Here is a 27,878-nt window from a genome sequence, read left to right on the forward strand (position 1 = left end):
CAACCACTGAGCCACATCTCCAGCCCTATTTTATATTTGAATCAGAGACAGGGTTTCACTGAGTTGTCTAGCACCTTGCTTTTGCTGAGGCTGGCTTTGAACTCTCAATCCTCCTGCCTCAGCCTCCCAAGCTGCTGGGATTACAGGCATGTGCCACCGCACCTGGCTAAGATCTCTGTTTTTGTTTTCCTCTATTTTTTTTCTTTTAATATTTTTTTGGTTGTCAATAGACCTCTATTTTATTTGTTTATATGTGGTGCTAAAGATTGAACTCAGGGCCTCACACATGCTAGGCTAGCATTCTACCATGAGCCACAATCCCAGCTCTAAGATCTCTGTTTTGTTGATTACTACATTTTCAATGCTAAAACAGCATCTGGGGCTGGGGTGTGGCTCAGTGGTAGTGCTTGCCCAGAGTGTGCAAAGCCCTGGCTTTGATCACCAACACCACAAAACAAAATAAAAATCACTAAAACAACGTCTGGCACAATGAAATATATGAACCATAACTGGGTGAGTGAAGAATACTATTTTCAAGTTTTAGATACACTGATATAGCCTCATATTGTTTCCATTTAAAATGCATGATAGAATTGGATAGAAGGGGAAAAAATGACAGGGAAGTATTTTTTCTTCTGAATCCCACAACTTATCAAAAGTGGCTATTATGGGTTCAACTGTGTCCTCTCAAAAAAAGGTATGCCGAAGTCTCTGTTACTTCAGAGTGTGACTTTATTTGGAAATATAAACCCTTGTAGATGCAATCAGTTAAGATAAGGCCTCTAATCCAATATAACTGATGTTCTTATAAAATGACAGCTATAAAGACACTGGGAGAAGACCACATGAGATTGGAGAGTTGGAGAGATGCATCTACCAGCCAAGTAATATTAAAGACTGCCAGAGGCAAGAAAGGGCATGGAAGGATCACCTTGCAGGTTTTCGGGGGAGCAAAGCTTTGTGTACACCTTGACCTCACTCAGACTTCTGGCCTACAGAACTGAGACAACAAACTTCTGTTGTTTTAAGCCACTTAGTTTGTGGTACTTTGTTAAGTCCACCTTAGGAAACCAATACAGTGGCCTTGACTTTGAATTTTGTAAATATTGGGGCATGGGGAAAAGGCCAATCACCCGAATGTCATAGCCTGTGAGTTTTCAATGACTTTCCAGTTTTTTTTTTCTGATTGGTGAAAATATTTTTAAGAACGTGTACAGTGAAAACAGGAATTCAAGTAAAGCAAACAATAAAAGCACACAGAGTGTGGAGACTTCGCAGAAAACTTGGAATGGAACAACCATTTGACCCAATTATCTCACTACTCACTGTATACCCAAGACTTAACAGCAGCATACTATAGTGACACAGCCACATCATTGTTTGTAGCAGCTCAATTCACAATAGCTAAGCTATGGAACCAACCTAGGTACCCTTAAACAGATGAATGGATAAAGAAAATGTGGTATATATACACAATGAAATACTTTTCAGCCACAAAGAAGAATAAAATTATGGCATTTGCGGTAAATGGACAGAACTGGAGATATCATGCTTAGTGAAATAAGGCAATCCCAAAAAACCAAAGACTGAATATTTTCTCTGTTATGCGGCCGCTACTGCACAGTAAGGGGTGATAGAGGGAAGAATAGAAGTTCATGGGATTACACAAAGGGGAATGAAGGGAAGGGAGGGAGGATGAGACTACGATAGACAGTAGAATGAATCAGACATAATTTTCCTATGTTCATGTATGAATACACGACCAAGGTAACCCCACATTATGTATGGCCACAAGAATGCAAAGTTATACTCCATATATGTTACATGTTAAAGTACACTCTACTGTCACTTATTTCAAAAAAGAACAAATACAAAATAAAGAACACAAAAATATAACAGGTAATTGAAATTTTAATATACCTAGTTATTAATGTAAATTTTTTTTAAAATTAGTGTTATAGCATTTATTTTGAAGATTAACACAATTGTAAAATAAAGTTTCACAAAGCTGAATTTCCTTAACATTTAGTTTCGATATTAATCTAATCATTTACAGTATACCAAAATGGTAATATTTTACCTTTTTAAAATAAAAGCACTGAAACCCTTCTTAAAGTAGAATGCTAACATGGAGCCCCAGAACATGACACAGAAGGCGAGGTTGCTCTAGTCAGAGGCTCTCCTGGTCTCACACTTTCCTAGGTGTTACCTCTTCAGAAACAGCACAGCCTAAGCATTCTGGGAACTAAGGAATGAAACATTAACAATAAACACTAGAACAAGCAATATAATATCAGGGGACATTCGGATGGATGTCAAAGGGGACGTAAGGGGAACAACATTCACAGAGTCCTGCTGCTCCCGCTGGGCTGTCGGGACATGGAGTCGTGCAGAGTAACACTGATTGAAGACAGGGAGGCTGTGGTGGACCCCGATGGGCCACAGAACCATGGAGAAGCATCTGCCTAAGTTCATGTGTGGTTAAGGGTTAACAGGACAAAAAGAAAACCATGAGACACGTGGCATTTAGTCAGTTGGCTGGGTTTGCTCACCATGGACCTCTTCTTGAGACTCAGTCTATGCAGTTTATTCACTTCATAAACACTCCTACAGAGTTCACAACCCTAATGTAGTGCTTATTGTCAAGAGGCTCGTTCTAAACCCTTTACAACTGTGAATACATTTAATCCTCATTACCAACCTATGAGGTAGGTACTATTTTAGTCTCATTTTACAGAAGAGGAAACAAGTACAGAGAGGTCAAGCAACTTGCCCCAAATCACAGAGCCTGAAATGTTGATCTGGGAATCAACTCTTTTTCAAGGGAAAAAATGACACCTGTGAAAAGGTATCATCCATTTTTCCTTAGGAAGAATCTTTTAAGAATTTCTCTTAGGAAATTTGTCCTAGAAAAATTATAGGAACCTGCCTGAGTATAGGAAAAAGCAGCACCAGGAGGAGAGTCTACTTGCTCATCATACAACAAAAGATATGATCTCTAACTTACAATACTTTTTTTTTTTTTTGGTACCAGGGATTGAACTCAGGGGCACTCGACCACTGAGCCACATCCCCAGCCCTATTTTGAATTTTATTTAGAGACAGGGTCCCACTGAGTTGCTTAGGGTCTCACAGTTGCTGAAGCTGGCTTTGAAAACTAGCAATTTTCTTGTCTCAGACTCACAAGCCGCTGGGATTATAGGCGTGCACTACCATGCCTGGCTCTACAACATATTTTAATGACAAACAAATATGGAACTGTACACAGATGAATACAGGATTTCTCCCATCTCAGTGAAGGCCCTCAGTAGATTTGATCCCCCCCCCCCGCCCCCAGTACTGGGGAGTGAACCCAGGGTCTCTTTCACTGAGCTACATCCCCAGATCTTTTTTAATTTTATTTTTGAGACAGGGTCTCAAGACATTGCCCAAGTTGGCCTTGAACTTAAAAATCATCCTGCCTCAGTCTCCTAATGAGCTGAAACTGTTCTGAAATGTTTGAGCAAATCATACTGATTAACATTGCATGCCAGTTAGGCCAATGAGGATGAGATTGAAGAGGCACTTTCTTCTCTAACACAGAGACTAGCATAAAAAAGCAGTAAATAAATAGTAAATTTGTTATAAAAAAAGTTGTTTCAGATAAGGTTTAAGAATAACCATTTATATCCCAATTCATTACTTTATCATATTCTTGAATTCTTTGCTTTATGTGAGAGAGTTTATTCTTGAGGTATTCACAGCGTTCTTTTTTTTCCAGAAATGAAGGATCCTATAAAAGAAACAGCTATTATTTTAGCATTTGGCTTTCTCAGCAATGAACACAAAAATCCATTATCCCAGAAAATGGTCCTACACAGAATAACTTGCAGAAGATTTTTAAACCTCCCTAATCAGAACAGCAGTTAAGTTCTTACTTAAAAAAAAAAAAATAGACTGTGTTTAATTAAAGCCACTTCACTTTTATAGCAAAATCAAGTGGGAAGTATAAACAGCTGAGGCAGCTTCAATAATTTGAAGTATAATAAAAAGTAATTAATAAGTATAGGAAAGATTAATAAGGTCTTTCTAGTTTGTAATTGGTTTATTAGATTAAGTAAAGGGTGGACATAAAAAGATATAAAATAATCATTTTGAAGAAAATGTGGGTGGTAAAGAGTTACAGGTCAGTCCCCACTCTCCTAAGCTGTGAAACTGACAGGACAGAATGTATTCAGGCCTGGGATTACAAGAAAACACCTTCTGTAGCACCCACAGTACCTAACAAGTAGCGTCTTAAGACATATAAAAACGAAATACAGCAAACTCCCCTCTCTCTATGTATGTGTGTATATACATATCTATAATCTCTATATATCTTTATCTCTATAATCTACAATCAGAAAAATTAAAAATTAAATTCTGATAAAGTTTAATTTATAAATTAGATACTAACAACAACTTATAAAACAGAACAACTATAACAACATGTTGTAGTAAAATTGCCACCATCTCTACTCCTGTGCTCTAGGTCATTATTAAGAAATCTTATTACTTTAATACAAGTATAAGGTATCTTGACAGTCAATCTGATAACTGGGAAGCTCCTAAGCAACTTGGGTGGTGAGTACAATGTGGATGTGCTGGACAAAGGGATGATTCACAGCCAGGGCAAGCTGGAGAGAGAGTGAGATTTTATCAGGCTATTTGGAATGGTGCACAATTTAAAACTTACTAATTTTTTAATTCTGGCATTTTTCTTTTTAATTTTTTGGGAATATGGTTGACTGTGGTTAAAACCATGGATAAGGAAGTACTACTGTACTTTAGCAAAAATAATCTAGTTTGTCAATTACCAACAGTGTATCCAGGTAAGAATACACTCTGAAGAAGACAACTGTTTTACTCACATTCTTTTTTTTCTTAAACTCTTCATGGATTCTTGAAATTCTTTCATGTTCCTAAAAATAATATATTGTATATTTGAGTTAAAACATTTGCATTTACTCAAATCATATCTCAGAACACACTGGAAATTAGAAAACAATTTTTGCCTGAAATTATTATGACAATATTCACAGAGAAAATGTTTGAGGGCTTATTATCTGCCAGAGAGGCACTGGGATTCAGGGATGAACAAGACAGAAAGGGTACTGACTGCATAAAACCAGAACCCTACTCCTAGTGCCATCTTCTGCCAGCTGTGTGACCCTGGGCAAGCTGTTTATCCCAAGATTTAGTTTCCTGATTGGAAAAGTAGAAATCATAATTGTAAACAGCTCAAAGGGCTGTGAGAAGGTTCACTTATTTGAAATGATGCTTATGAATAATCACATTAGCTATTATTATCATTTTCATCTTCTTTGGAAAGTTCCCTTTCAAGAAACTGGTGGTGCGATTAAGAGATTGAGACTATTTAACTTTCGAAAATAGCTAATATAAGGTTCCTTCTAACTTTATTCTAAGTTTTATATTTACTATAAATACATGTAGTAAATATAAAATGTGTTATGGGGTTGAATCTTCCCAAAGGATGTCCCCTTTGGGAACACTAAATGCTCAAAAGGCATTACTAGAGCAATGCTTTCATTTTTTTATGCAAAACTATGCATAGAGGTTACCAGACACAACAAATCTAATAAAAAGTATAATAATTTATAGTCCTAAAATTTCTATTGAGACAATTTTGTATCACTTACCCATATCCTTTTCCCAGTATATTTTAATTCTTCAATATCTTTTATATTCTGAGACCATGAGTATTGTTTGTGTTTTGATTACTTGCCAGCAGTGAAAATGAACTTGGTAACTCAGTGGTAATGTACAATAATAGGTCCTGGGCCAAGATTAAATTAGCTTCCAGGGTTGGGGAGCTGTACTGGAGATGCAGGAAGAGACAAGAGTGGTAAAACTCACTCTAACCTGCCACAGACACTGAATTCATGAGCTGGTGAGGACCAGAGGGATTATTTGGAACAATATTCCTACTTTACAGTCTCAGAAAAATCTTGTGATTGTTTTATTTTTAAAGGGTGCACAACGAGGTATGTGAGAGAACCTGTGCTTTTACATAAGCCCATGGGGTTTTGAAATGCCTCCCAAGCTTCCCTATGGACCTGGTGGGAAAATGAATGAGCCTTGCAGACTGTTGCCAAGACAAAGCTCAGCCTGTGGTCTATGAAAAGTTAACTTTTCTGATACAATTAATGAATCTACTTTAGATAAGGTCCAGAGAAGACACAGATTATATCCATGAGCCTGTCAGTTTTATTACTTTCTTGCTATGTCATATTGAAAATCAGGGGTAATGACTATTTTATTAATTATGTAGGCACATCATGGTATGACAGTCTCTCAGCCCCACTCTAACCAGAACCCATGGATCCCCCAACTGTAGTCCTATATGCTGGAACTCTTGGCATTCCTACAAAGTACACATGCTGAGACCACTGGGTTTCTGCTCAAAGGCTACAGTGGCAATCAGGGTTTTCAGGATCATTTCTCTCATTTAGCCTTCTCTTCCCAACTGTGCTGATCCACTATGGTCTGCTTGTTCTTCCTTACATTCCTCTTCTTTGGGTATGAAAGGGAAGGGGTCTTAGCCTGTTGCCCAAGCTGGCCTTGAACTCCTGGCTTAATTGGACCCTCCTGCCTCAGCCTTCTGTATAGCTGGGACTACAGGTTTGTACCACCATTTCCTGCGTTCTGATGGCCTTTAAACTTGGTCACTCTTCTCAGACTTGTGAACCTGACTTGTTTTCCAAATGGTACTAACTGATCCTCGATTTGCTAGATTTCTCCTGCTTCATGGTACTAGTGTCTCAGCACTACTCCATCACTTCAGAACTGGGAAAAGGTCACTACAGTATACATTTGGTTTAGACAGCTCATAATTATGAGTAATTTAAATATATACTTACAAGTCTATAGCCAAAACAAAGATGCCCAATTAACTGGGGTTCTCAGGTGAAAATTTTATATGTATACATGTGTATATACACATGTGTATATTCACAAGCATAAATGCATTTGACATTTAAAAAAATTTTTAATCATACAAAGCTGGATGCAATGGCATATACTGTAGTTCCAGCAACTTGGGAAGCAGAGGAAGGAGAATAACAAGTTCAAGGCCAGTCTTATCAACTTAGGAAGGTCCTAAGCAACTTAGTGAGAACCTGTCTCAAAATTTAAAAAGAGCCTGGGGATATAGCTCAGTGGTAAAATGTCCCTAGGTTCAATCCTTAATACCATAAAAAAATTTAAGCAATAGACTAGAATATATTTTCTCCATTAAAAAAAACACAAATGTGCTCAGCAGCATTATTCATAATAGTTAACAAGTGGAAATGACAGACATAAAGTGTAATATATTGTATCACTGCTTTCTCTCTCTCTCTTTTTTTTTTTTTTTTTTTTTGTATTGGGGATTGAACTCAGGAACATCTTACCACTGAGCTATATCCTCAGTTTTTTCTTTTTTCATAGTGGGGATTGGACTCAGGGGCACTAGACCACTGAACCACATCCCCAGTTTTATTTTGTATTTGATTTAGAGACAAGGTCTCACTGAGTTGCTCAGTGCCTCACTTTTGCTAAAGCTGGCTTTGAACTCCATATCCTCCTGTCTCAGCCTCCAGAGCCGCTGGGATTATAGACCTGTGCCACTGCTCCTGGCCTTTTTTTCCTCTTTTTTTTTTTTTTTTTAAGCAGGGCCTCGCTAAATTGTCACTGATTACGAGGTATTCTTGAATCAATCAGAGATATAAAAGGTGCACATTGAAATCCTGGTGTCTTTGGAGGCCTGAGGCAACAGGATCACAAGTTCAAGGCTAACCTCAACAACTTAGTAAGATCCTGTCTTAAAATAAAAAACAAAAGGCTGGGGATGTGGCTCACTGGTAAAGCACCCCTGGGTTCAATCCCTAGTACCAATCAATCAATCAGAAAGCTTCAGTCTCATTGGCCCTCTGCCATAGTCACAGAGATCACTCTGATAGAGTACCTAGTAGCTCACATCTGTAGCTTCGGATCTGCTCTCTGTGCCCTAAGCCTGGGTTGGAAACCCTTGGTTGGCCTGGCAGGGAAATGCACTACATTGGTGGTTCCTTATACCCTTCCTCCCCTCATCCCAATTTGAGTGTGCCGCCCTTCTTTGGGACTGTGAGTGAGTATGTATTTTAGGCACATTTATATTTTACTTATGTAGGCAAATAATTAATAAGTAAATTTAATAAGTAAAGGAAAAGGCATTAACTCATGCAATTTGGATGGCAATTTCTTTTTCTTTGGTGCTGGAGATTAAACCCAAGCCCATATACAAAGCACGGACTCTTCCATTGAGCTATATACCCTCATTCCCTTGAATGGTAATGTTTTTTTTTTTTTTAAAGAATCTTTTTTTTTCTTTTTTTTTTAGTTTTCGGCGGACACAACATCCCTATTTGTATGTGGTGCTGAGGATCAAACCCAGGCCGCAAGCATGCCAGGTGAGCACACTACCGCTTGAGCCACATCCCCAGCCCCGAATGGTAATCTTAACTAGTAACTTTTTTTATTTTTTTGTGGTAGTGGGAATTGAACCCAAGAGCCTCAAGTATGCTATATCACTTAACTATGCCTCCAGTCAGTTTATTATTTTATTTTAAGGCAGTATCTTGCTAAATTCCCCTGGACGACCTTAACTTGTTGTCTGTCCTCCTGCCTCAGTCTTTGAAGTTGCTAGGACAGGTGTGCACCACTGCACCCAGCTTAACTAGTTATCCTGAAAATTTAAAATACTTCCCTAGAAGAGATAGCAGATATAGAGAGTTCCAGATTTTTTTAAAGTTTTTTTTTTTTTAAGTTGTAGATAGACACAATACCTTTATTTTACATATTTATTTTAATGTGGTGCTGAGGATCAAACCTAGTACTTCATACATGCTAGGCAAGCACTCTACCACTGAGCCAACACCCCAGCCCAGAGAGTTCCAGATTTTTTAAATGGTCAGATTTTATTTCTCCTCTAAACTTCAGTGGTCTTCCTAGGCAGTTGAAGACACTGACCTGTCGGTTTTCTGAATGATGTGGCAACCTGCTCATTACTGCATCTAGCTCATCAAATTTCCTCAAGACAGCTTGAACTTCTGCAGATAGCTCTTTGTACTCTGAAAACTGGTCTTGGAACACAGCTTTATAGCGTTCCCGTTCATCATCTGTTTGAATCACAGGGTATTTTCTGAGGAAAAAACAAACCAAAGTTACAACTTTATCACTAAAACAGGATGTAGGGGAAATCAGCTTAGCTTATTCTTCATTGACTATACTGTACCTTCAGTTCAGTATATTATCTCTTGGATACAAACGACTATTCACATCAATGATTTCAAGCAGAGCATTAATGTGGAGACATGTAAAAAAAAATGAAAGGCCCAAATGGGACTCCTCAATTCTACCCTGAAGAATTCGGGGTAGATACTCACGCCATGTAGTCAGGCATCACAATGGGTTTAGGAATGTGGCCCGCAGGGATGTGTCCACTCAGCAATTCAGGTTTCATTTTTGTTGTTCTCAAGTCTTTGAAATTAACTTCTGGGTCTCTCTGTCTGTCACTGGTGGCCATTTCACACTGCAGGTTGGGAGAAAAACAGGAATGATATATACACAGGAGTAGGAAAGCAAAACCACCTGAATTTATTCTTAGGGGACAATAGGGAGAGGGCAGGAAGACGAAAAGTAGAAATCCTAATTAGCATTTCACTTTAGAATTAAATGTTTCACTTTAGAATTAAATTATGTGGTGCTGAGGATCAAACCAAGTGCTTCACACATGCTAGGCAAGCGCTCTACCACTGAGCCCCAGCCCCAGCCCTAGAATTAAATGTTTTATAGTCACAGGGTGTGCTGACTGTTTTTGTAATAGCTAAGGGGACTCACATTTGGAAAATGGTATATATAATAGGTAAAACATCCTCCAGCTCCAATTACACATTGTATATGTTAATGGTAGATGATAAAATGAGGCATTAGAGCTCTTAAGTACTTACTTATTTAGGATTCATAAAGTAATTATAATTTTTAAAATAATTCAAAATAAGAAATTCAGCTGGGTGCAGTGGTGTACACCTGTAATCCAGAACTCTTGGGAGGCTGATCTTTGATCAGCAAACTAAGCACTTAGTGAGACCCTGTTTCAAAATAAAAAATAGAAAGGGCTGGGGACACAGCTTAGTGGTAAATTGCCCCTGGGTTAAATCCCCAGCATCCCTGGAGGCAAAAAAACTAGCTACTAAGAAGAAGGAATAGAAATGAGTTATACCATTTTTATTATTTTTAAAAGAAAGCAAAGAAACTCTTTCTGATCCTATGTACTTTAAAAAAATTAAAAAAAATTTTCCCAGTACTGGGGATAAAACCCAGGACACTCTACCCTAAGTTATATATCCAGCCCTCCCACACCTTTTTTTTTTTTTTTTTTTTTCATTTTGAGATTAGTTCTTGCTAAATTGCCCAGGCTGGCCTTGAATTTGTAATACTCCTGTCTCAGTCTCCTAAATCCATGGGAATTCCAGGCATACGCCACCACACCTTGATGATCCTCAGTATTTTTAAATGTAAGGGAGATGTTCCTGGAACCACAGAATAAAGACAGCCTATGTTTCTAACTTGCCTAAGTGTCCTTAAACTGTGATTCCTGAAAGGGGCTATGAGAGTTCTGGATTCTGGAGATGGTGAAGTAAGTTACCCTTTAGTTAACAAAAAAAAAAAAAACAAACACAAACAAACAACAACAACAACAAAAATCCCCACCATTTAAGGAAAAAAGAAAGAAAATGCAAGATGAAACGGCCCAGAGAAGTATTAGGGGACAGGTTTTAAAGGCTGATATAGATAAGAGAAGGGAAAATGGAAGAACCAGCAGAATCCACCCCGAATGTGCAGGCAAAGGAGGATGCTCATCTCTGGGGTTGGGAAAAGGCTATTTAGAGGTTCCATTGGACAAGAAAGGCTGGTGGATGACAGAAGAGAGGTTTCTATTTTATACCTAAAGAGGTGAGGTTAAGAGAGAATTAAGTAAATTCTCCAGGGTCATACATCAATTAAGTAGAAAAGCCATAATTAAAACTCAGAACTAGAGCAGAGTGCTTGCCTAGAACGTGTGAAACACTGGGTTCAATCCTTAGCACCACATAAAAATAAACAAATAAAATAAAGGTATACTGTCCACTTGTAAGTACAAAAACAAAACAAGTTTTTTAAAAAAAAAAAGCCCAGAACTATTTGGTTCATTGCTATCCACCCCGACCTTTCTTTTATTTAGGTGGGGTTCTTCTTTTTCTTTCTTTTTTTTTCTTTCTTTTTGGTACTGGGGATGGAACCCAGGGCTTTCCAAATGCAAGGCCACTGAGCTACATTCTCATTGCTACTCCCCCCCCCTTTTTTTTTTTTGCAGTGCTGGAGATCAAACCCAGGGATTCCAGCAAGAGCTAGGGTAGTGCTCTATCACTGAGCCATATTCCTAGCCCATGGTGCATTAAACATAAAAAAATAATAACCTCAAGAAACCTGCTTATTTAAATGTGTAATGTTGACATCCAAAGTTCCAGAAGCACTGGGGAGTTTGAAAGGAACAGAGCAGGCAATGCTCTACCACTAGGGGAAGGTCAGAGCATGCTTGGGATCATGATTCTTCTTTGGTGCAGTTACTTCTTTCCCTCTGTTAACCCTTCAAGCCTTTGAAAAACACTTGCTGAGTTTAGTGGCTGGGGAGGGGCCCTGTTTCAGTGCAAACAAAATACAAAACAGGATTTTGAAACCTTGCTCTCCATCTTGCCAGACAGTTTTTTAAGTCCTTTGTTTTCTGACTTCCCTAATTTAGACTAGCTTTGAGGTTTGGCTTAACATTAGCTCATTTTAAAAACCACCAGCTCTTAACTCACCAAATAGCACACCCCTAGGACTGGATCAGCTTTGGAGATTGTTAACCAGCCCAAGGGAGATTACAGAAAGGAGAAGCTCCACACCACAGCACTGGGTGGAAAGGAAACCAGATCATCTCAAGGCAGAAAACATGCTAAGCCACTTGGGCCCAAAGCAGCAGAAATGCAAGTGGGTACAGAATGAGGAAACAGCAAGGATATTTTAGGGAACACATTTTGAGGTTAGTATTCATTCTACTGTGTTTTGTGTTAGGGTGCCATTTCTTTTTTCTTCATTTTTTTTTTCTTTTTAAGGGTTCCATTTCTTCATCCTAATGAATTCCTCTGTTTAATCTTGGAAATGAATCATGGTATTAAACATCAAGGGACACTTTTTTGGCTTGGAAAAATGGATTTCCTGGAGGGAGACCCTCATTGTTATACAAAATTACATTTAAGAGTTTACGAGGGGAATGGGATAACAAACATGGAGGGAAATGAATTACAGTAGATGGGGTAGAGAGAGAAGATGGGAGGGGAGGGGAGGGGGGATAGTAGAGGATAGGAAAAGTAGCAGAATACAACAGTCACTAATATGGCAGTATGTAAAAATGTGATGTGTAACCGATGTGATTCTGCAATCTGTATTTGGGGTAAAAATGGGAGTTCATAACCCAATTGATTCTAATTTATGAAATATGATTTGTCATGAGCTTTGTAAAGTTGTGAACATCCAATAAAAAAAAAAAAAAAGAAACAAAACTTAACACCAAAAAAACAAATAACCGAATCAATAAATGGACTAAGGAACTGAACAGACACCTTACAGAAAAATAAATACAATAGATCAACAAATACATGAAAAAATGTTCAACATCTCTAGCAATTAGAGAAATGCAAATCAAAACTACTACATTCTGCTGTCGTTTATGTTTTTAAAAAAATCAATAAAAAATTTACTCTTAAAAAAAAAAAAAAAAAGAAAAAATGGATTTCCATTTTGTGGCATCTTTCTTTAGCTTAGCTTCTAAACATTTGATGATCTAGTTCTCTGGTGCTGGCTGAGGAAGCAACTATGGAACATGGCCCTGGGCATTAATCTCAGATTTCCTGGTCAAAGTCATGAATTCTGCCCAGGTAGTCACAATGGGTAGGAGAAGCCATAATTAATTTGTTTCTAGATTAAAAAAAAAAAAAAGTTAAGCAATAACTATCATTTACCTTACTTGCCCATCTCTAATTCTCAGATTTACCTTTTAATATGAAAAGAGAGTTTTTAAGACGTTGAATTTCCAGATAGACTATGTTGTTTGCTTTAATATTTTTTAAAATTTGGTATCTTAACATTTTGTGGTTGTTGTTGTTGTTGTTTTGGGTAAATCTCATTGATCATCAGTGTGGAGAACTCAACTGGAAAGAAATCGAAACATCAGACAAAGAATTAAAACCTCTAGGCTTTCATGGGTGGGAAATATTAGATTCCAGCCCTTGGATGGGACACTCTTAAATAGTGCTCCTAATTACAAACATCCAAGGAAGGAGAGAGAAAGGGCCTGCAGCCCCAGTTTTAATGTGACCTTTCTTTGCTTCTAACCAATTTCAGTTTCGTCAGCAAATATCAGAAATGCTTTATTGTGATATAATAGAAAATAATTAAGCAACAGGACAAGTAATGCTATGGATATTATTATTAAGCTTTTCAAATTAAAAAACAGGCTGAATATATCCTTTAAAGTTATAAACAGGGAAAGCCAGTGAATTTGTTTTTCTGTGCATTTGTCAGATTTCTAATTCTTTTCCCCTTAAAGGGTATACTGTAACAATATAAAGCCTCCACTCTAAACCCATACCCTCATCCTCAAGGCCCAGATTAGATTTTGACTTTTCCATCTTGAAATACCTACTCAGCACTGAGGGTTTACTAGAATTTGCTGCTGTCTCTATTTGATCATATTTTATGTCTGTATATTAATTCATTTCCAAATGACCTTAGCTTTTTAAAAATTATATTTGTTAATGTACAAAATAATAAGGGGTGGCCTAGTATATAGTCTAGAAAACAGAAGTTCAGAGAAGGTAAGTAATTTCCACAGGATTACAGAGTTACTAAGTAGCTGCTCTGACACTATAACTCAGATATCTAATTCTATAGTTCATTTCCTCTTCATCACATGCCACTACCTCTCCCAGGCTAGTCTTGGATTTTTCCCTGCTGATTTAGGAAGGAAGCAGGTGAAAATCATACCCAATGAAAACTGGAGATACTGTCCTTTCTATCAGGTATCTCATGGGCAAATCCAATATAGAGTCATCAACTAAATAATGAGATCACTGAGGTCTATCTCTAGAATATACCTAAATCTGTTCATCCATAGAGATCTATCTCCAGGAAAAGAGAATGTTAAAAGGATGCTTTTTGGCTTTATCTCTTATATCTTTTTTTATTTTCCCCAGTACTGGGGATCAAATTCAGGGCTTCGTACTTGCGAGGCCTGTGCTTTCTACCAGTGAGCTATACAGTAGACCTCCTTGTGTTTTTTGTTTGTTTGTCTGTTTTTTGGTATTGGGATTGAACCCAGGGGCACTTAACCACCAAGCCACATCCCTAGCCCTTTTTATTTTTTATTTTGAGACAGGGTCTCACTCAGTTGCTTAGGGCTTCACTAAATTACTAAGACAGGCTTTGAATTTGCGATCCTCTTACCTCAGCCTCTCAAGCTGCTGGGATTATAGGTGTGCGCCACTGTGCCTGGCTCCTCTTTAAAAATTTTATTTTGAGACAGAGTCAAGCTGCCCAGGCTGGCTTCGATTGTAGTTCTCCTGCTGCAGCCTGTAGAGTAGCTGAAATTACAGGCGTGTGCTACCATATCCAGCTTAGTTCCCATATTTTGAAATAGTAGAGGAAGCTAATTGTATTCATGATTTCCAAAAGAGTTGTGGGACTGGAAGTTCTAGCATCTACTAAGGTTATTCCTGACCATTCCAGTACCTCTCAGAATCAGGAGCCCTGTAACACACCTGAACATGCCATATGCCAACCTCCCAGGGCAGCCTGAAAGAGTTCTAGGGTTAGAACTCTCTGACAGAGCATCCTAATCCTGTGCCACCTGCATATTCTTTTTTGGGGGGTGGGGAAGTACTGAGGATTGAACTCAGTGGGCTTAACCACTGAGCCACATCCCCAGCCCTATTTTGTATTTGATTTAGAGATAGGGTCTCACTGAGTGCCTCGATTTTGCTGAGGCTGGCTTTGAACTTCCCATCCTCCTGCTTAAGCCTCCTAAACCTCTGAGATTACAGAGGTGTGCCACCATGCCCGGCTGGACATTCGTTTTTTGTTTATTTATTTATTTTTAAGTTGTCAATGGACTTTATTTATTTATACATGGTGCTGAGAATCAAACCCAGTGCCTCAGACATGCTAGGCAAGCTCTCTACCACTGAGCCACAACCCCAGCCCAATTATTTATTTTTTAGTTGTAGATGGACATATTTATTTATTTATCTGGTACTGAGGATTGAATTCAGTGCCTCACACATGCTAGGCAAGTACTCAGCCCCAGCCCGCACTCGTACGTTCTTACCAAACAATAATACTGACTGCACTATCTTCTGGGGCAACTTTCTCCAATTTGTCCTGACATTTGGGGTTGACTCTGTTCTGCACTCAATTCCATTAGTAAATCCCATCATCCACCTCAGAAAAATTGACCAGGAAGCCCATAAATTCTACCCTGGGCAAAAATGACAACTACCGCTACATTTTCACTATATCCCAATGAGACAGCCCTGTCCAGCCTGGTGCTGGACAAAATATATAACTTTAACCCTCCAAAGCTAACAAACTCTTCTACTCAAAAGTATGTTTTGCTTATTTATTTATGTATTATTTATGTTTGTGATGCGGGTGATTAAACCTGGGAATTCATGCATACCTGTGCTTTACCACTAAGCTATATCCCCAGCCCAAGTTGTCATCTTTTATTAAATAATTTCCTTTATCTGAATTGTGTGTGTGTGTGTGTGTGTGTGTGTGTGTATTAAACCTTGGACCTTGCATGCTAGGGAAGCACTCTTCCTTGGAATGATGTCCTTAACCCTTAATTTGACTTTTAAAAAGTTTTACATTTTATTTTTAAATTGACAATCTGTACACACGGTATATAATTCAAAGGTCTAAAAGGGAACATAATGAAAACTAAGTCTTCCTCTCTCATCTTCCCAGTTACCCAACTGCTCTCCCTAAAAGGCAACCAGGATTATCAGTTTCAGGGTGTACAATATATATAATTCACAGCTTTCAAGTACCTTCCCTCATTTAACTTGCTCTAATTAATACTACTGTCATGGAATAAGAACAAGTCTAATTGAAATGGATATCCTCAGAGCAAGCAATAAATATCAAAAAAATACAAGCTAGTACAAGTCTCTAACACTAGCTCTGGGAGAGGCTGAGGCAAGAGGATCACTTGAGCCCAGGAGTTTGAGACCAGCCTGGGCTACTGGTGAGACCCAGTCTCAAAAATTTTTTTTGAATAAATAAAAAACTAAACTAAAATACTTTGAGAATGAGAACTTATGACAAAGCATGATAAAAAACAAACCAAAAGAAACTCACTCAAAATAGAATCACTGTAATTCTATACCCAATATTTAAAGTATATATATGCTTGTAGCACTAGGTCTATGCTGCCCCACGAAAGAGGAGTGCTGCAATCTTCCATAAACCAGCTAATGCCAGCCTCACTTGCTGTACACCTGGTCATTCCAGACCGGTCAACTTGATTTCTAAACATCTATGGCTATCCAAAAAAATCCCAGCAAGGTTGTTAAGCCATAACAACTATAATTCACATAATTCAATGTGTCAGAAATTGTTTAATACAATTGATTCTTTAAAAAATATGACTAATTATATAACCCAAAGGATGCTTTGACCACCTACTAATGTTGAATTTGAGACATTATCATCTATAAGCTGAAGCACCAATCTGTAAGCCAACTATTTAATTTTATGGTCCTTAAAAGATCTCCATCTCTCTCATTTACATATATACACACATCACACACTGCTAATCACTTTTCTGTTTTTCTTTTCCACTAGATTTGCAAGCCCTTTGAAATATATATATATATTTGAAATATATATATATATATATATTTGAAATATATATAAACACATACCTTTATGGACATCATTCCAAGGTAGAGTGCTTCCCTAGCATGCAAGGTCCAAGGTTTAATCCCCACCCCCCACACAATTCACATACCTTTATTTTACTTTATTTTTATGTAGTGCTGAGTATCGATCGAACCCAGGACCTCATATGTGCTAAGTGCTCTACCGCTAAATCACAACCCCAGCCTCTGAAAATGGGCTTTTTAATGTTCATTATCATGAGTCCATAGCCAAAATGGCACATAATTGTTCAGTGAATGAATTAATGATGACATTGATGTATTAATCATGATCCCTTGGACATATTGTACATCTTCTTTATAAATCCCTTATTTCAATGTGAATAAAACATTTTCAAATTGTTTGTGTGTCACAATGTCAAGAATAAAGTTACAAGTTAAAAGAGATATTATGAAGAATATATATATATATATTTTATTTTCTGAAATAGGGTTTTGCTATGTTGTCCATCTTGTATAGGCTGGCCTTGAACTCAGGTTTCTCCTGCCTCCATCTCCCATTGGGCTGACAGTACAAGTATAAGCCACTGTGCCCAGTTCATCAGGTATCTTCAAAATGTATTCACTTACACAGGCTCATGAGAATAAGGTAGGAGGTTCATAAGTTTGAGACCAGCCTCAGCAACTCAGCAAAACCCTCAGCAATTTAATAAGACCCTATCTCAAAATTTAAAAAAAAAAAACGAAGAAGAAAGGATTGGAGATATAATTCAGTGGTAAAGCATCCCAGGCTCAATCCCTAGTACTATCCCTGTCCCACAAAAAAAGTATTCACTTAAAAGATTTGTGAAAGGGCTGGGGATGTGGCTCAAGCGGTAGCGCGCTCGCCTGGCGTGCGTGCGGCCCGGGTTCGATCCTCAGCACCACATACAAACAAAAGATGTTGTGTCCGCGGAGAATTAAGAAAAAATAAATAAATATTAAAAATTCTCTCTCTCTCTCTCTGTCCCCCCTCTCACTCTCTCTTAAAAAAAAAAAAAAAAAAAAAGAGCATTTAAAAAAAAAAAAGATTTGTGAAAATTAGCAACTTAGAGGAAAAAATGAACAGAATATGAAGAGATCCATCAATAACTTGAAAATGTAAATATAACATATGAGAAATACACAATCTCATTCCTGATTCAACTGATTCAAAGAAATACCATTTTTTAACATATCATTTTGACAAATGTCAACAAACTTCCTAACATATTATATAACAAGGTGAGGAAACCTGCAGTGCTGGAAATGAAAGCTGGTTAAAACCTCCATAGGTTCAATCCCCAGCACTGCAAAAACAACCACCCCAAAACAAAAACCAACCAACCATCCAACAATAACAACAAAAGAAACCTTAATAGGACAATCTGGCAATCAAAATGGGAAGGCATATCCTTGGGCTGGGATGTAGCTCAGTGGAAAAGTACCCCGGGGGTTCAATCCGTAGTATGAGGGCGGGGCGGGGGGCGGGGAGCAGAAACTATTTATGTATTAATAAGAAAATATCTTAGGGGGCTGGGGTTGTGGCTCAGTGGTAGATAGCTTGCCTAGCACATGCAGGGCCCTGGGTTCCATCCTCAGCACCACATATAAATCAATAAAATAAAGGTATTGTGTCCAACTACAACTAAAAAATAAATATTAAAAAAAGAAAATATCTTAGAAAGTATTAAGAGAAATAAGTAAGGGACCTAATAGTACATAGCATCCTACCATGTGTGTAAAAGGTGGAAACAGAGTAACTATGTATAGACTTGTGAGATATATATATCCTGTTCATTTCTGAAAGGAACACAAGACACTGATAAAAACTCCAGCCCCCTCCCCCAACTGGCAGAAGAACTGGAAAGCTGTGTACAGAGAAGTCAGAGAAGACTGTTAATAGACACTTTCGAATTTTGAACTAAGAGAATATTACCCCTTTCAAACAAATCCAAAGGCTGATTCTTATTGCTTAGAAATAATGCCCAATATCTTGAAAAGGAACTTTTCAATAAGGGTAAAATTGTGATTATTAAAATATACTATGCTGGGTACAGTGGCTCGTGCCTATAATTCCAGAGACTCAGGAGGCTGAGGCAGGAGGATCACAAATTTGAGACCAATGTTGGCAACTTATTGAGACCTTATCTCAAAAAATAAAATAAAATAAAATAAAATAAAATAAAGGGCTGGAAATGTAGCACACAAGTAGAGCAATACTAGGTTCAGAAAAAAATTATTATTCACATATACGTAAATATTTATGACAATGGCATCTCACAGAATTCTCTCAGCAAATTATGAGGTAGAAATTATAATTATTATTCCAGTTTTACACATGAAGAAACAGAGGGCTAGGGCTGTAGCTCAGTGGTAGAGTGCTCACCTCACATGTGGAAGGCACTGGGTTCGGTCCTCAGCACCACATAAAAATAAAATAAAGATATTGTGTCCATCTACAACTAAAAAAAAAAGAAAAAAAGAAAAGAAACAGAAGCATGAAAGGGTTCAAAAACTTGCTACAGTCAGGTGTGTACATGCCTGTAATTCCAGAAAGCTGAGGTGGAGGATTGGGAGTTCAAAGCAGCTTCAGCAACTTAGTGAGGTCCTAAGCAACTTACCAAGACCCCACCTCAAAATCAAATATAAAAATGTTTAGAATGTGGCTCAGTGGTTAAGTACCCCTGATTCAATCCTTGGTACAAAAAAAAAAAAAAAAAAAAAGCTATAACTAGTAACTAGTCACACAGCTAGTAAAGTATGGAATAAGAACACCCTAACACTATAAATATTTGACATCTGAAAACAAGATGAGAAGAATAAAAAAAAAATAGCAAATAATTTAAAAGACAAATGAAGAGTTGGACATGGTAGTGCACACCTGAGGACTGCAAGTTCATGGACAGCCTCAGCAACTTAGCAAGACTGTGTCTCAAACTAAAAAAATTTAAAAAAGGTCTTTTAGCTCAGTGTGTGCCTGGCATTCTATGGCCTAACCCAAAGCCTTGGGTTCAATCCTCAGTACAGCTAAAGGAAAAACAAATTAGGAAAATTACTTTCATATAAAAAAAATAAATTTTAAGGAAAACCAGCTATGTTCACTTATATAAACTTCCATTTAACAAAATTAAAAGGGATAGCTCAGAGTCATTTTTTCTTTTAGTATTAGGAAACATTGGAAGTCTTCTCATGAACTCATTGTAATAGCTTTACTTTCACAAATGGATGTTGCTACTGTGTAGATAAACAGACACAAGAGAAAAGTATAACAAATCTAGAGAAAGCAAAACATGAAGTAAACTTTCTTCTCACCATTTTTCTTTTCGATGGCAATGATGGCTCATTTATCTGGAACAAAAAGTGAAAAATGATTTTTCAAAGGTGTGTTAAGTTACTTTACAAATATTTTCATCCACTTGGATTTACAGCCTAATTTCAAGTATGCAGAGATTGATCCTATACTTAATGGATATTCCTCTTACTCATGCGCCTAGATTTTTATGGATCAGTAGATCCATAAAAATACCTGGAGGGGATAAGATTATGTAGCATCCCTATTTAAAATTATTTTAGTTTAATAGTAGCAAAAAGTGTTAAAGTATGTTCTGTTAGCTTCATTATACCCTGAAATAAATTGATGTTTTCCTATCTTCTTAAGAGATATAAGCAATAGGGGCTGGGGTTATAGCTCAGTGGTAGAGTTGAGCTATAATCGCAGCCATCAGAGGATGGATAATTGTAGTTCCCTATCAATCAGGAGCATAGAGAAGACTTGAACATAAGGGGATTGTGGAGACTATTAGGTAAATTGCTTGAATTACCTTGACATTTTATTTATTCCTGGCTACTATTACCTTGAATGATCAAAGAGCTAACATGTTTATCATATAAAATTAATAGAAAAAATTCAAGAATACTAACATTTTCTAACCTTTAGGAAGTTATAACAATACAACAACAGAGGTAACTCAGGTCTAATCAAGTGTTATGAAAAATCTTATAGAAACAAATGTTTGTTGAGAAAGGCAAAATAAAGTATCATGCTAATAATGATAATCATTAATGCAGAACTTTGAAATGTTAAAATTTAATAACTTATTAAACTAGCATAAAATTATGTAGAAGAGTCTCACTATCTGGATTTCACACTGATTAGAATTTTAAATTCTTTATTTGTACAGAGAGATATAAATTTAAGAAATATGCTTAGAGTGCCAAAATAAATTTTTAGAAATGATTTGAATCTAAGTAGGATTCTAGAAAGATGAATGTCTTCTGTAATAATAAATTATGAATCACACTGAAACTTTGAGGTTCTTTATAACATGTAGGTTCTTATTATAAAACTATTTACAATTGTTCTATATTAGATTTACAAAAGATTAAAAACAAAATACATGTCAATGTGTGTTATTATGAGGACAGGATTTAATTTTTATTTATACCATGTACAATTATATACTATCTAGGAAGTTTGGGGAAAAATAGGAAAGGAAAAATTCATAATACAGTTAATTTAAAATTAAGAAAAATTTTAAGGTAAATATTGATATTTTCAGTGGCACAGAAAAATCTATTGCTTATATCTCTTTTTTTAATGATATTTTTTAAGATGGACACAATATCTTTACTTATTTTATTTATTTTTATGTGGTGCTGAGGATTGAACCCAGTGCCTCACATGTGCAAGGCACGCGCTCTACCGCTGAGCTATAACCTCAGCCCTTATTGCTTATATCTCTTAAGAAGATAGGAAAACATCAGTTTATTTCAGGGTATAATGAAGCTAGCAGAATATACTTTAACACTTTTGCTACTATTAAACTAAAATAATTTTAAACAGGGATGCTACATAATCTTATCCCTTCCAGATATTATTATTTTTTCTCATCATTCTCATTATTTTTATCCTCAGTGTTCTCATTACATTTAATTAGTTAAATTCAAGAAATAAAAACAAGCATAGAGCTTTTAATTTTAATAGTTTAACCCACAGTAAGAATGAATTATTAAAACCAATAGGCAAGTTTTCAGGGTATATTCATTAGAATTCAACCTCTCAATATTTTTTAAAAAATGTGGTTTTCCATATTCTTATTTGGCATTATTTAACTCATTGTAAGAAATTAATTATAACACTTAAATGAATATTTTTCTCCTGCAACTGAAAAAAATTACGCATTTTTATTTATTGATTTTTGCAATACTAAGGATTGAACCCAGGGATGCTCTACCACTGAGCTACATCCACAGCCCTTTTTATTTTGAGACAGGGTCCCTAGGATTATAGGCATGTGCCACTGTTCCTGGCTAAATTTTACCATATCAAAGAATCAAAATTGTTTTCAAACTAGGTATAGTGACTCAAGCCTATAACCCTAGGAACTCAGAATTCTGAGGCAGGAAGATCGTGAATTCAAGGCCAGCCTCTGCAATTTAGTGAGACACTGTCTCAAAAAATGAAAAGGACTGGAAATGTAACTCAGTGGCAAAGTGCCTCTGGGCTCAATACCCAGTATCCAAAAAAAAAAAAAAAAAGAGTTCTCAAAGTTATTTTAATGATGAGACACTTATTGTACAGGTATGTTATTTTTCTTTACTGAAATTCAGTAGTTGTTCAGTAGCTGTTTTTCTCTTTAGCATCACACAGCCATAATAACACAGATGACAAACTTTCTATTACACATCTGGTGTCTACTTGCAACAACAAGCAACTCCAGAATGGCTTATCTCAGTCAAAGCAAGTCAGACGTCAGACATGAGGTAGGATTTTCCAACCTCAGATACATGAATACATATATATGTAGGGGTGGAGGTTGGGGGGGGAGAAAGAGAGAGAAAGAGAGAGGTAGGTAGGTGGATGTTGATAAAAGCCTTCTGTTCCAACTATCATGTATTTTTAACAAGGAAGCAAATTACAGAAAACAAAATAAAACAAAACAATAAGAAATGAGGGATTGTAAAATCACTTACCTCCTGCTGTTGCATATATTCCCTGTGTCTCCGAGCTGCCTCATGCCTCCAGAGCTTTAGGCAAACCAAAGCACTGATAAGATAGACAATCATGGTGACAAAGAGGAAGATCATTGCTGCTATTTGTCCTCCTTCTACTCGGCAGAACACTGCATTTATTGGAGTATTAAATAATGGATAGTAGCAAAGTCCACCTCGGTTGGTATCATTCACATAGACTATGGCTGCCGCCATGTACAAGATAAACAAAGCAACATTAATTCCAAATTCAGTTAGGGGCCACCAATTAGAGTCCAAAAGAATAGTTCGGTAATACATGGACATGCCAAGAACCAGAACAATAATGGTAGCAATCCAAGCTAATCCAGCAACCACCAGTACAAAAGGGGTCTTGGGGCCACTGTAGTAATAGCCCCCATACATACTGCCTAGGCCACCAACGCCTCCCATGCCATACGGCTGTGAATATCCAAACAAGTTATACCATTCGCTGTCCTTGTGAATGTAAGCTGTGACACATGCGAAGACTCCGGCCCCCAGAAGCAGCTCCACCACACCCAGAATTCTCAGCAGACCTGCCCAAGACTTCATGTAGGAATACCTCAGGTTGTACTCCTCCACCTTCTCACTGTATGTTCGAGCTGTCTGTGTGTGTCGGTCCAGAGATGCATAGGGATCCTGGGGAAACATCCCATCAGACTCTTTTGGGGAATTAAAAGTGCCTTCTGACCCTCCAGAAGGATCTTTGTAGGAGCTGGGGGGAGAACGGTGGTTGCATCTTGATGGAGAGGCAGGAGGTGAACATTTCACGCCATCGGAGATGTATCTGATATCAGACACTGACTTATCCCATTCTGGGTCCTTTTTCTTTCCCCTGAAGAAGTTCTTCCAGGAGTCAGGGACAAAGCGTCGTACGGGCTTGAGGTCTGGTGCAATGGCTGGTTCCTCAGTGTCACTTGAGTAGAAGTCTGGGCCGAATGGTGGCTGTAATGGGAGAGGGGGAGGTGGCAAAGGATCAGCGCTTACAGCCAGCTCACTGTCGTGAAGAGTCTGGAGGGTTCTTACGGTGCCATCTTGATGAGGCAAGTCCCCTGGGACCTCATTGTAGCCCCTCTCCCGAATCCTGGATCTTCCATCATTTGACAACATTTGTGACTTTCACACCTGAGACCAAAGATTATAGTTTTTACTTATGCTTAGTTATTTATTCTTTCCATGATGCTGATTTTATTTACTTTGTAGCAAAATGTATTCAGGAGACCAACACAATTATATCTAATTATTATGACATATAAAAATAAAAAATAAGCATGTATATTTTAGGTATATGTAACAATTAGATAACTCAAGAATACCAAGTTACTACTTTATGCCATTTTAAGTACAATCAAAATTTTAACTATTAACTCTGAATTTTACATAATGAAATATTTAGCCAAGCATGGTGGCATATGTGTGTGTGTGTGTGTGTGTGTGTGGGTGTGTCTAATTTATCTAAAAACACTATAAACAGTAAAATATAAAAAAACAAAAATGAAAAACTTTAACATTGCATAATGCTAACACAATCCCAAGTAGAGTCCTTCCTTCAGACATCTAAAGCAAAATATTTAAGAGTCTAAGCATACCAAAGTTTGATGGGTCAGCAATATAATCATTTTCATTAACTCACACCTGCTTTGGAATGTCCAAAGAGAAGCAGTCTGTTAAAACACAGCTCCTTTCCTTCCTAAAACAAGGAAGTCATTTAGAAGACTTGTCCCCTCTAAAACAGTAATACTTGATACTAGATTTCATTTTATATTATTGTGGTACTGAGGATTGAACCTGGGGTGCTTTGCCACCAAGCAAAATTCCCAACTCTTTTTCTTTTTTATTTTGAGACAGGGTCTTGCTAAATTGCCCAGGCTGGTCTTGAACTTGCAGTACTCTTGCCTCAGCCTCGAAAGTAACTGGGATGACAGGCGTGTGCTACCATGCCCCGCTTGATACTAGATTCTAAAGGTTCTTAGAGGTAAAAATTGCCAAAGGTTAAAGTTCCCAGAGGTACAAAATAGCAGCATCAGTGACTAGGAATATCATTCTTTCCAGAACAATTATCTATAAGTGATTTGCTGTCACGTAAGAAAAACTTACGAAATATTCAATCTAACTGAAAAAGTACTTTTACCAAGTTTGTTGATTTCTTTCATGAAATCAATGACCAGGACACATACACAAAAAGAAGGAAACCATTTGTTAAAGTAACTACTAGGTTTAAGGTACATTGAATTTCTCCCTTGAATTGTTTCTAAATATTTCTTGAAGAGTTATTAGACACATGGTATTGTATTTGCACAACAAAGTTCTCAAAATTAAAATGGATAACCACACCTTTAAGATGCTGAAAAATTTAGATATTCCTAGGCTTTGTTTCATTTTACTTTATAAAATGGAGACTTGTTATTCAACAAATATTTACTAAGCACCTGCCATGCATCAGGCATGCTGGTCTGTCAGTGAACAAAGTAGGATAAAGTCTTTGCCTGTATGGACATAGAATTCTAATGGGGGGTGACAGGTGATAAATAAATAAAATATGTAGTATGCTAAGGAAACAAGTTTAAAAGGGGGGCCAGGAGTACACTGTGGACAGTGTTATGGTTTTAAATGGAATGGCCTGGGAAGTCTTCATAGAGAGTATGATAGTTCAATACAGAACTAAAGGTAAAGGAGGAAGCTAGGCAGGTATCAAGAAGAGTGCTCCTGGGCAGATAAAATGACTACTGCAAAAACCCTTTAGCAGGAACACCTAACAAGTTTAAGAACTATGAAGGCAGGGAGGCCAGCATGGCAGCAGCAGAGTGAGAGTGTGTGGAGTAGAACTGAGTCCATCTCATCACGTAGGGCCTTGAAAACCACTGGAACAGACTTTGGCTTTACTGGGAGTGAGACGAGAAGTCATTGGAGAATTCTAAGTAGAAGAGTGACTCGATCTGATTTGTTTTAACAAGATCACTTGGATGATGTGTTGAGAGAATACAACAGAAAGTAAACTGGGAGACCAGCTAGAAAGCCACTGAAATAATCCAATGGACCATGTTGGATGGAGTCTGAGAAAAGGTAAAATATTAGGTTCAGGGAATTAAGGTATTATAGGAATTTTCAAACTTAATAAAAAGTGGAAAGAATAGTATTATGAACCTTTGTATAGACATCAATTAGCTCCAACAATTACCCAGGTATGGCCAATTTTGTTTCATCTATATTCCCCCATCCTATTCTCTCTGTCAGTAGATTACACTGAAACAAATGCCAGACATGCATTTAACTGCAAATTCTTCATTTTTCCATCTCTGGAGAAAAGCAGGATGAAAACAGTTTCAGATGCTTGTTAGCAATGCAGGGCTGTCAGGGAGGCAGTCTACTCACAGAGAGAATTCCAGGACTTCTCTGAGAAGACTCTTTATTGTCTAAAAATATTTAAATTCAAGAAATGCATAGTACTGCTGGGATGTAATTCGTTGGTAAAGTGCCTGCTAGGCTGTCTAGGTTCCATTCTCAGCACAGCAAAAAAGGAAATGAAATGCACAGTATTTCTTTTTTCTCTACTAGTGTAGTTTTTGAAATACATTCTTAAAAAACATACAAAAACACAACAAGTAACTTCGGCAAGTTTTACATAATGCCGCTCAATATCTACAGGAGCTTAATCTCACTGATCTTCACCTGAGAAAAGTGGCTTATTTGAGTCAGACCACTTTATCAATGCTTAAATAAAAAGCAACAATTTTAAATTTGAATTGTAGAAAAGCAAAATATCTTATCTTAAAAGGGAAAAGTCAGCCGTATTTTCTCTCATGTTAAATATCTGGATACACCTTATGCCTTCAGGGTGTGAGAGTCCTCAGCTCGCTTAGGCGGAGCCGGTCTTTGTTTAATTCGGGACCAGGACCCTGACTATCAGTTCTGTTGGAACAGATCTTAGGCAAGCCACAGCGGTGGTGAAGAGAAATGGTTCCCTCGGCGAAGTGTCAAGGGAATCACGCCAGGTTACTTTTACATTCCCAGAATCACCGCCTTTCCTGGCTTTCAAATTTTGCTGGGCCCAAGAAAAGGATCGATTTCAGGTATTTCTGGGCCTCGTGGGGATGGGGGAGCAGGGGAGGCCCCTGCGGGACTGCCAGGGACAGAGCATCTCCCCCCACCTCCCCCGGAGCCTTTGGGCACCGGGTCCCAGAGTCTACTACTGTCTATCGCTCTGCCCACCCCCTGGAAGCGTCGCGCCTTTGGGTTCCTCCTGAAAATACACTCTTTCGGGATTCGGCCCCAAAGTGACCGGAACTAAGTCGCGCCAGACGTCCCAGGTCAAGACAGCCCGAATTCCAGTGGGGGCGACCGCCGCGAGCCGGAAGGCCGGCAGCACCTGCGGTGAGGAACCCCACGGGACCGGGTCCTCCCCGCCCTCCCGCCGGTGCGTCTCCGCCGCGGATCCGGCCTGCGTCGCCGGGTATCGTGGGCCTGAACTGAGAGCGCGGCAGCCGGGGAGCTCCGGGGGCGTGCGGGGGGCGCCCAGAGGGGCTGAGGGCTCGCCCGCCCCGCGCACCTGTAGAGGCCGCCGGGCCCTTCCGTCTCGTTCGGGTCACGCGGCTCCAACCTGCGCCCCACTCACCTGCGCAGCGGCCGGGAAGAGCGCGCGCCGCCTGGGGCACCGAAACCGGGATCGGGCTCTGAGGCGGGGCCGGGGTGGGCCGAGCAAGCTTCGCCCCGCCCGGCTTTGTCAGCCCGGACTCTCTCGCGGTGAGCCCAGCTGCTAGGTGCCCCCCACCCGGCACCTCGCGGCGGGGTTAACTCCCGGCTACCACTGGGAACCGCGCTTTGAGAAGG

The 27,878-nt window shown here is 38.3% G+C and overlaps 1 protein-coding gene across 2 annotated transcripts; it reads right to left on the reverse strand.

The window, feature by feature from the left end:
* Positions 1 to 1,911: 1,911 nt before the first annotated feature.
* MARVELD2 (MARVEL domain containing 2) lies at positions 1,912 to 27,801 on the reverse strand. 2 transcript variants are annotated; one of them, XM_081308946.1, is made up of 7 exons: positions 27,664 to 27,801; positions 23,013 to 24,176; positions 20,352 to 20,387; positions 9,444 to 9,589; positions 9,028 to 9,199; positions 4,890 to 4,940; positions 1,912 to 3,772 (listed from the first exon to the last, which is right to left on the reverse strand). In XM_081308946.1, exons 2-7 carry the CDS (start codon positions 24,159 to 24,161, stop codon positions 3,650 to 3,652), a joined length of 1,677 nt encoding a protein of 558 aa, XP_081165072.1. In that variant the 5' UTR covers positions 24,162 to 24,176; positions 27,664 to 27,801; the 3' UTR covers positions 1,912 to 3,649. The 2 variants fall into 2 exon arrangements, with proteins under 2 accessions (XP_081165072.1, XP_081165073.1); XM_081308947.1 differs by lacking the exon at positions 27,664 to 27,801 and adding an exon at positions 27,598 to 27,659.
* Positions 27,802 to 27,878: the final 77 nt, after the last annotated feature.

This window comes from Spermophilus citellus, assembly GCF_964194105.1.
Source record: "Spermophilus citellus genome assembly, chromosome: 1".
Classification (NCBI taxonomy): Eukaryota; Metazoa; Chordata; class Mammalia; order Rodentia; family Sciuridae; genus Spermophilus; species Spermophilus citellus.